This window comes from Saccopteryx bilineata, chromosome 3 (genome assembly GCF_036850765.1).
Source record: "Saccopteryx bilineata isolate mSacBil1 chromosome 3, mSacBil1_pri_phased_curated, whole genome shotgun sequence".
Lineage (NCBI taxonomy): Eukaryota > Metazoa > Chordata > Mammalia > Chiroptera > Emballonuridae > Saccopteryx > Saccopteryx bilineata.
In genome coordinates this window covers 261,521,996-261,532,140 of record NC_089492.1, presented here as the reverse complement: position 1 = coordinate 261,532,140, position 10,145 = coordinate 261,521,996, and the positions used below count along the sequence as shown (strand labels likewise).

Sequence of the window (10,145 nt, the reverse complement as noted above, 5' to 3'; positions counted from 1 at the left end):
TACTTGACTCTGGCATCCCTTGTGAAGTCTGTGGGAACAGAAGGCTTTGAGGGCCAGTAAACAGGGAACCTGGGAGGCAGAGCCCGGAAGCTCCCCGCACCAGTCAGATTCCATGGCCAAGGACGTGACTGTGGCAACAGAATTCCCACACAGGTCAGATGCTTTTCAGGCCTTTTTCCTAAGATGTACTGCTCTTCTGCCTCCCGGTCTAGGCATCCCCCTCCTCTTTGAGTCACCGGGAACCCTGCTTTCTCTCTCCTACCGTTAAGAACCATCTTCAGAAAGCAACACACGAGACCATTTTCAAACTGACTTTAATCATTTTTTGCTGCCCAAATACCGTACATGCAGAAGCCATGTGAAGAATTTTCTCCTCAAGGGAATTGGCAAGAACGTTGTACGAACGGCCGGCAAATCCTTCCTAGCTGTCCACCTGCCACCCAGGAGCCACAACCAGTTTGGAAAGATGCTGCACATAGAAATTGTATATAGAGCACAGATATAAAAGGTGAATTACTTCTTATCTAAACAGTATGCTTGTCAGCCCCCATCAGCTAAGCTCTTTCTTTGCAGGATGCATTTGGATAGTGTAAAAAAAAAAAAAAAAAGCTCCTGCCTCTTGTGAATTTACATTCTAAAGGAGCGGATAGAACAATCGGGCCAATTTTTCCTAAGGAAGCAGCCACTTGGCCTGCTGAGATTTCATCTGGTAAAAAATGTTCTGGAAAGAGGAGTGCTTTTAAGAAGCAAAATACTTTGATGGGAAATAAGTTCCCTGTCTCCTCCCATCAGAGAGCATTTCCTTTCAAATTCTCCGATGTTCAACTCTCCCACAGATATCATTCTCCAAGCTACAATGAGGACTGACCCAGCCGCATCTGCTGGCGGGGATGCTGACCTACACAGGATGCAGCTGAGGTTGTAACTTCACATCAGCACCTTGAAAATGGTCCATTGTAGACTCCTCTTACTTATTCCTCATCGTTACACAATAAGAGAGAATAAATCACAAAAAGGTGGGGCAGTCTGTTAGGATTCCCAGAGTTCTTGTCAGAGCAGCATCTGTGTGTGGGCGGGACCTGCACCCAGCATGGGCACCAGGGCTGGAGGGAACCAGCCCGTGGGACCAGGCTCACAACCTTCATCGGCTCCAGATCAGACTTTGAAAACCTGGAGAGCCATGGGGCAGCTAGCATGGTTTGATTTTGCAGATGAGAAAGCTGAGGCCCAGAAAGTGAGGAGTCTTGCGCATGGTCACTGTTTCTGGCACACTTTATATGACAGCCTTGGTTGCTCTATAGCCACCTATCCAGACCATTGACCAACGGGATGGATGCTCTGGTGCTCCTGGAATTCCCAGGGCTCATTGCTGTTAGCCAAGCTCTCTGGAACCCAATCCCAGGGGCCCTTCCTGACATTGGAGTGAACTCCTCAGGAGGCTCAAGGCCCCTGTCCTTACTGACCAAGTTTCCAACCAGAGTGCTGGAAGGTTTTGCCAAAGCACTTATGCTTTTCAATGAGCACTTGCCCCCAGCCAGCCTCGGCCCCTCAGAGGATGCAGGTTTCTCTCTCTGGTGTGGTTTCCCTCACAGGCATAGCCATCTGGGCCCACAAAAGCCCGTGTTTAGGGTTGCAGGGGGTGGGGGGGTTTGCTTTGCTACATGGAAATTTTAAGCCCTTTGTCAGAGAACAAGGTTCCACCATCGGGCAGGCCAGCAGAGTTGGTGCCCAAGGAGGCCAAGTCGCTCTCTTTGGCATCACTGACATTGCTCTGAGATGCTCAGGCACTCTTTCAGAATAACCCTTTCCCAGTCTGACCAGGTCCATCCAGCCCCCATCAGCCCTCCCCTGCCCTTCAGTCATCTTTGTTTTGTTTCGGCTCAATCTCTTTTGTCCTGAGTGAAAGCAGACTTGAGGGAGAAGGCAGGGGACAGCGAGTCCAGTCTCGCCTCCCTGATTATCTGGTGGAAGGTGATGCAGTACAGGGAGCAGCATCTTAAAGACCCTCTTCACGGATCAGGATATGGGAGAAGAAAACGCAGAGGGGGGCAGAGAACGGCAGGGGTCGGTAGGGCAGCGGGCCTCTTCTTTTCCATCTGCTCGCAGCCACTGCAGAGATACTGCAGGACCACCCTGCCCCTCAAAAACATGCCATCTCTCTCCACCCAGGTGGAGGACAACTCATTGCAACATCAAGCAAAGGCAGCAGTTTCTTGCACAGGGTTTGCACAGTGCAGGGAGCAATCAGAGACACAGAAGAGCAGCCTTACTAAATGAAGCCCGGCTGCTTTCTGGGCCGAGGAAGATCAGGGGTCAGAGGTATTAGGAGCTCTGGAGCCCTAAGTGGGGAGCGCAGGTCTCGTGGGGAGCAGGGTAAAGAGCAAGAACCCTGGTTGTGCATCAGGGCTCCTGATAACGCAGTCTAAGATTGTGCTACATTTAATTTCCAAAGAAGTACTCTTGGAGGGTTCTATTGTCTTTAAAAGGGGGGGGGGGCTTCTGCTCTCTTCGAGGCTGGCAGTAAAGAAGAGTTCAGGTATGCTTGCCCTGGGTGCTATGCCCCAGGAGAACTGGCTTGACCTTAGTGCTATAATGGACAGTGATACCACAAGTGGTGCATTGTATGGGCACCCCCTCTCTGGAGCTCCTAGGTTCTGCCTCAGCCAATCCTGGCCATGCCTGGGACTTGCTGTACACCAAGAGCCTCCTAAGTGCTCCTTTCCTAGCAGAGCTGGGTGGTGGAAGAGACTGGATGGGGAGTAGTCTTGGAGAGTGTTCTTCCCTGACGGATCACATTCCCCTTTGTCAAACCAAGACTTGGCCTATTTAGTGGGGCTGATTCATATTGAAGGCCCATCACAGACTTCCCTGTAGGGAAGGAGTCTATGAAGGAAGTGGGACAGATTGAACAGATCAGAAATGTGAAGACAGATGCTCTGAATCATTTGTCACAGTTCCTGCCCACAGCCCAGCATCGCTGCAGGGCCATTTCTGTCTCCGCCACATCTTCCATGAATCCTGCCTGAGCAGAAGAAGATGGAATAACAGAGCCCCTGTTGGTAACCAGCTCCAGGTCTCACCTGGGTGGAGGGGGCATTTGGAGCCAGGATACTGTACCTGGCAATGAGCTGGTTCCATGTTAGGGAGAACTCTGGGGGATCATGTTCCTTCCTCTTCCACTACCCCCTCTTCAAAGGACAGACGCTCCTCAGCCCAGGGATGGCCAGGAGCCACACTTGAGCTCCCTCCTCTCCTGAGACAGGCTAGTCCAGAACAGCTTTCCAGACAAGCCTCTGCCTCCAGGATGCTGAGAACAGGCCCTCAAATCCAGCCAGTCACCATCACACACACACATCAGCCTCACACGACTTCACCCTCATGGGGGGAAATCTAGGTGGGGATTAGTCTCTTATTTGGTACACTGAGTTAAAAAGAATAATTACCAAGGTCAACTTGGGGGAAATTATCTCCCATTAGAAAGGTGGAATTGTGAAGTGGCCCAACCCTTGGGCAGTTTTGGCAGCTGGGGATTGTAGGCAGCTCAGCCCAAGTTACCAACATGTCAGGCCCCACTTCTGGCTGGAGCTTCCCCCTGTGCCAACCAACCTTCCCCCAGAGGCAAGGGGCACCAGCCTCCACCACCCAGTGGCAGCCTATCTGCCGGAAGCCCTTATCTTCTCTTATAGTCTTTCTGGGCCTTTCGAGGAATGAGGGTGATACCCCTCAGTGATACTCTCCCACTCCCAAGGGGCGACTGCGTGGTCTGCATGTAGACATCTGGTGCTACATCAACACACGTCTACACTCTGACTAAGCCCACCACTCAGGTTGTGTTTTCACACCATCTGGAGGGTGACCTCTCTAGAGTTTAACACATCAGGCAGAACATAAAAATACCCTTCTATAAGCAAGTTTTTTCCCTCTCCCTGCTCTAGGATCAAAGAGTACAGAGCCCTTTGCTTCATTTTAGAAACATGAAAAATACATGCATTAACCAGTCCCTACAATGGGAGAGAATTTCTGCAGAAAAAGAACATGAAACCTAGCTGCCTCCTCCCTCTCTTCCACGCACACAACGGTTCTTGTCCATGATATAAGAATGGGGGCTCGACAGCAGCCCGGAGCCCAAGGGCTCACCGTGTCCCATTTCTTTACTGCCCGTATTGCCTACTCTGTCTGCGGGCAGGACTGCCTGCGTCCTGGTTTCTTCCCCTTGTTTCGGGAGAGGAAAGGTACCAGGCCCTTTGGTGGAGAAGGCTGTATCTCCAGAGAGCCTCCACTTCCACTTCCACACCTGCCCCGCTACAGTTACAGACAGAATCCAAGCACAGCATCTGAGACCTCTGCACTGCTCCCTGGACAACTGCCCCAGCTGGTGTACAGGATTAGAGTCACTGCAGCATTTGGGGAGGAAGTCTGGGGAAGAGAGAGAATTTGCCCCATACCGTGACCCCTTCAGCACCTCTTTCCTCCCTAGACATGGACCCAGGGGCCACTGTGTCCATCTCCTGGGCAACCTTTCACTTTTCACCCTAGACCTGAAGAGGGAAAGGGCCAGATTTGGGCATTCCTGAGCCAAACTTTGGGGCCCCCAGCAGACATCTCAAAAGATCCAGTCCAGGCACTTGTCCCTACCCACAGGGCCCAGCTGTCAGATCGAGTCAGAGTCTGAGAGGCTTTGGGAAGCTCCAGCCAGGTGGGTGGAATGAAAGCAGAGGCGGGGTCGGCGCCCAGAGCAGGCCAGGCCGCTCTCCGGGGCGCAGGGTGGAGCACAGGAGGCAGGGAGGGCGAGAGGATGAGTATTGCTTGTACAGAGCTGGTGACTGCAGTCTAGAGTCCAGAGCTAGGCTGTCTGTGGAGCCAGGAGGCTGGAGCCCACATGAGTCTGAGCTCACAGACAGGGACCCTGATCTAGAAATGAGCAAAAAGCAGAGCCCCAAATGATGAACTTCAGGCAGCTGACCCCAACAGGTCAGACAGGATGCTCAAAGTGGCTCGGAGCAAGTCAGCCCCTGCCCTCAGCACTCCTCCTGGACCAGGCTACCATCAGAGCCTGGGGAGAACAGAGGTGCCTCCAGGGACTGTCTGCTTTGGCAGAGTTTATCCTCTCTGAGGCTAGCCTCCCAGATGTCAAAATCCTCCTGTGCACACCTCTTGGGGTCCACTGGGAGGGCTCCTTTGGCATGTTGGAGGTGAGGTGGCTTGGAGGGAGACAGGAGGGAAGAGTGCTGAAAGAGGTACCAGAACTTCCCTCTAAGGTATCTGGCCAGCTACCCTGAGAACTAAGACCTCCTCATGTTTCACTTGTAGGAAGGAGGTGGCTCCAGCCCGAGGAAGGAAGCAATCTGTAAGCCCTTAGCTCCCTGGGCATCCTTGCTTCCTGGGGCCCTGGCCAGGGCATTAGATGAGCATGCTACATGCTGCAGATGCATTCAGTGGGAAAAGCTGCCAGAGTGCTGGGTGGCAGGAGGAATGTCAGGGTTCCCAGAGGGGCCGCAGTGTGGCCAGCTGCAGTGGATGCTACATTCCTCAAAAAAAGCAGCAGTGCTGGGAGAGGCAAAGTGGAAACAAAGAACAAGACAGAAAACTCAGCAGGGACCACTAAGAGGAGGCACAGGTGGGGACACATGGGCTCTGCCCCGGGCCTGGGACCAGGCAGGATAGACCAATGGCCACGTTCCCCTCTTCCATCCCTGGACAAGGGGGAAGTTATGTCCACACAACACTCACTTGGATTTCTTTTCAACAAGACACAGAGGGACACGGATTTCAGCCTACATAGTCACCAAGACTGACTATACTCAGACACATGAACAGATATAACATGAGCACACACAGACACACATACACAAGCATATGCACACACACACAAACACACACACACACACTACACTCTCCACTGCCAGCTGGGACAGGCCCAGTAGCCAACAGGCATGCAGTAGGGCGAGGGGGCCAGAAAGACATGACGACTATGTACAGGAGGGAGATGGGGGGGCCAGCAGGTGCCCCTTCCTACACTGCATCCCAGCCTCTTCCTGAGGTCCTTAGGAGCAGGAGGGGCTGGTGGCACTCTCCAGGGAGGACTGGGACAGGCGCCTGGTGAGGGATCCGAGTGTAGAGTCTGCCACGGAGGACGTGGGGAAGAGTTTGTACCAGCCGGTGATGGCAGCACTCAGGTCCAGCTCGTCCAGCATGACCTGGGCCATGCCCATGAAGCACTTGTGGTCCATGCGGCCGTAGTCTCCCCAGACGATCACCTACCAGTGGGGAGGAAGAGAGAGGAGCTGAGCCACCTCCCCGACTCCAGGGCTGGGCGGTGGGCCCAGGCACCTACAAATGTCACCAGGGCTCAGATGGGGCAGAAAGAGCTGAAACTTGGGCTGATCTCAAGCAACAACTTACTGCGCACTTAAGAAGTGCCAGGCTCCATCCTACGGATTTTATACATATCATCTCAATTGTTGCAACCATCCAAGTAGAACTGCTGTGTATTATTTCCACAAAGAGGAAACTGCCCCGCAGAGAGGTTAATTAACAAACCCAGAGTTGCACAGTAATGGGTGCAGAGCTGGGAATGTACCCTGGGTCTGACTTCTGGGGCTGCTCAGGTGACAGCCTTTTCCAGGAAGGAGCAGACTGCAGGACCTGGGTCACAGCTCCTGCTCTGCCGCTGGTGCACAGTGGGGCCCCTTTTACTGGTGAATTCTTTTTTCAACATGGAATCTCAATAAATATAAAAACGGACAACCAAGAGTGAACTCACCCCCACAGAACCCTAGGGTTCATCAGTTCTTACTGTGTGCAACTCCAGGTGCCCTTGCTGTGGAACTACTTCTGCCCAGAGGAATAGCCCTAGACAAGAAGTCTCACAGCCCAGACAGCCCCTGGCTCAAACCTCTCCTCTGCCACCCATGTGGCCTCAGGCATGGCCAACAGCCACCACCACCACCACTGTTACGAGTTAAGGAGTAGCTGTCTGTGCCAGAATTATGTGAGGCCCTCCACTGGCATCTCTCATTTAATCTTCACAACATACTACAGCTAGTAAGGCATCAAGTTAGCACTTAAACCCAGGACTGAACCCAGAGACCGACCAGCCCTGTGCTCTATCCCCATGCACCCTCTGTGCACCTTAGGCATTTTATTGGTGAAACAGACACGATGAAGGCTTTGTTGCCCTCAGGGGACTGGGGTGAGAGTCCCCCAGCCTGGGCTTGTCTAGTTTCAGTAAGTCCGAGCTGAAACCTCACACAAGTCACTACACTACATTGTTCTGAGGCTGTTTCTCATTTGTAAAATGGGAAGAACCATGCCTGCTCCACAGGGTCATCTCAGAGATGAAGCAAGGTCACAAATGGTAAGTAACTAACACAGAGCCTGGGGTGGAGCCAGTGTGCAGTGAACACCAGTGCCAGGTGGACCTGGGGGGCAATCCAGTTACCCTCCAAACCTTGAATTTCCCTATGAATCAACCAGGGACAACAGCACCCCACTGAGTAGCAAAAATAAATGGACAATGTACCTGGCATGAGTGCCTGGCATAGGATGAGCCATAAATGAAACAAATTTTAAATTATGACTTGCAGTCTTAAGAGTTGCCCTGTCAACTCACCTGCAGCACCTTGCCCTGGGGCCCCTCGTCAAAGAGCAGAGCCTGCTGGTACAGGGGGTCACAGGTCTTCTTAGCCACCTTTGTCTTCTTCTTGGCCAAGCAGGCCCCATTCTCAAGCAGGTAAACCTTGATATAGGTGGCTGAGGGGTGGGAGAAAGCATGATGGGGAGGGGTCCAGGAGAGACTACTGTGGCCCACTCTGTCCCCAACACCAGCTGACCCTGGAGGTGAGCAGAGTGAGTAGGACGAACTAACCAGCGGACAAAAGGTCGAAGAGACTGACTCAAATGCTGACTCCTTCATCCTCCCCTACACCCAGCCCTATTCTCTGCCTTCCAGGCAACCTGGGACTCCAGTGTTGAGAATACTGATTTAGGCCAGTGGAGAGCTGAGGACTCGTTGGACCTGGAGCTCAGCTGCATACCCTTCCTGGCAAGACCCCAGTTCCCAAATCCTTCTTCCAGCTGCTCAGCCTCCTCACCTGGGAGGGATTTGGAGCCAGGTTTGGGGGTCAGGCCCCGAGCCTCGATCACTTCCACCTCCAGCTGGCCACTCCGATCCATGATGGCAATATGCACATCCCCTGCAAGGAGAAGAAGGACAGTCCAGGCACAGCCAGACCGGGGCAGGCCGGCCAGCCACGGAGCAAAACGCCAGTCTGCAGAGGACGCTACAACACTGGAAAGGACACAAGACAAAAAACTGCATGTGTAAGGACTGCCCTCAGGAGACCACTTTAAAGCAGCTAAGAAATGCTCTACCAGGTCCCTTGGGGCGGGGGCATGACCCTCAGGGACATGCCTGGGGACCAAAAGTGTCTGCCTCACTCCCATCTAAGCCTGGTTAAGGAGAAGTTTCTGTTTTGCTGAGTAGAACAGGCAAGCCTGGGGACAGCTTCCTGTGTCAGGAAGATGGAGGTTGTGGGCTCAGTGGCTCTTATTCACCTTCTAGACGGCAGCCCCCAGCCACTCCCCTAAATACACATCAAACAGATATTCAAAGAATATCAGCTAGAAGTGATGCTGAGATATGAGCCTGTCTGGGCCATGAGGAAACAAAGAACTGCTTGCATCCTTGCCGAGGATGAAGGGAAGGCCAGCAGACTTCCTGGGAGCAGAGGACTGAGAACTCCTCACGATGCTCCCATGAAATGGGTTATCCAGCTGGGGGAAGTTTGTGGGGAGTCTTGTCACTTTTCTGATTTCTAAAAGTGTTAGCTTTGTTCAAATTCTGCTAAGGCAGAATTTGAAATTATGCGTTAGTCACTTGGAACAGCCTTCAAACGAGTGCAAAATCATAAGCCTGAATCATAAGAAAAATTAAAATAGGCCAGACTGTGGGTTCAGCTACCCATTTTAGATTCTCTGAGCCATTATGCAATTGTTTGTATCTGCATCTTGGGAAGATGCAGATACAAACAAAAGCATTCTGGAATTCATTCTCCTCCCCCCAACTATTCCTGACCTCCCCATGGGGAAGTGGGAGGGGTATATGTCCCAAGAATTAATCTCCCTGTCTCACTGTAACATCCCCAAGATGGGCAAACACAAACCTATCATTCCCAGTTTGGGACAGCAGAGGGCACCACACGCATAGTTCTAGGCTGTGATGGCGCATTTAGCCTTATGAAAACAGCTGACTCCTCGCACTGCCTCCCAGCCCTTGGCTGGGTCCAGGGCTGGGAGAAGCAGCCTTCCCAGGCCCTTAAGAGTCTGAAAACAAGGGCTGAGAATTAGCTAAATCCAACCCAGGAGCCAGATAAGAGCTGACGCTCACCCTCTGAGCATCCCCATGGACCCTTCTTCCAGCAGAGAGTCTCCTGTGTGAGCACTAAGGAAGACAGGGCTAAGTGGTGGGAAGAGTCCTGGACTGGAATGAAATGCCAGCTCACTGTGTGGCTCACAGTGGGGCACTGTCTGCACTCAGCTTCCTCACTTGCTGTGAGGTCAGTGCAGATGTCTGGGTCAGACACTGCTTGAGTCAGGCTGATGGGGAAGACGGCGGAACAAGGAAGAGAGGGAAGCTGGATCTGGGAGGAGCTGCTTGAAGCCAACACATGCATGTCTGAGGGAGACAGGGGGGAGCCAGGCTGCAGCTAGGTACTAGGAGGACCATGGACAGACTTCGGGAAGGATTTTCTACCTACAAGAAAGGAGGGTGAGAAAATTACTATAAGGCACCTGGACGCCAGATACCATCCAAAGTAACAAGTCAGATAAGACACAGTTCCTAAGAAGTCAATGAAATACTTCATGCAAAGCATGAAAAAAACCCAAAAATCCCAACTCAAATTGTTGATAGATTGCAGAATGAAGACAGGTATTTTGGTTTTTTGTTTGTATGTTTGTTTGTTTGGTTTTCTGAAGGCAGCTATATTTATTCTTATTTCACAGATGAGGAAAATGGCTCAGAGAAGGGATTTCCCCAAGGCCACACAGAGAACTAGAGACAGGGCAGACTCCATGTAAGTCAATGCCCTGATGATTTTGTTTATCATTTCACGTCCAGCACTTGACAGTGCCAGGCACGCTGT

At 52.2% G+C, this 10,145-nt stretch overlaps 1 protein-coding gene across 1 annotated transcript in view; it reads right to left on the bottom strand.

Annotated features, from left to right (window-relative positions):
- Positions 1-297: 297 nt before the first annotated feature.
- RIMS3 (regulating synaptic membrane exocytosis 3) overlaps positions 298-10,145 on the bottom strand; it is a 39,983-nt gene continuing 30,135 nt past the window's right edge. Inside the window, exons 6-8 of the mRNA XM_066269509.1 lie at positions 8,094-8,195; positions 7,613-7,752; positions 298-6,257 (exon numbers count right to left, since the gene is read on the bottom strand). Of these exons, the coding sequence (XP_066125606.1) occupies positions 6,045-6,257; positions 7,613-7,752; positions 8,094-8,195 (455 nt within the window). The 3' untranslated portion in view covers positions 298-6,044. The remainder of the gene's footprint in view (positions 6,258-7,612; positions 7,753-8,093; positions 8,196-10,145) is intronic.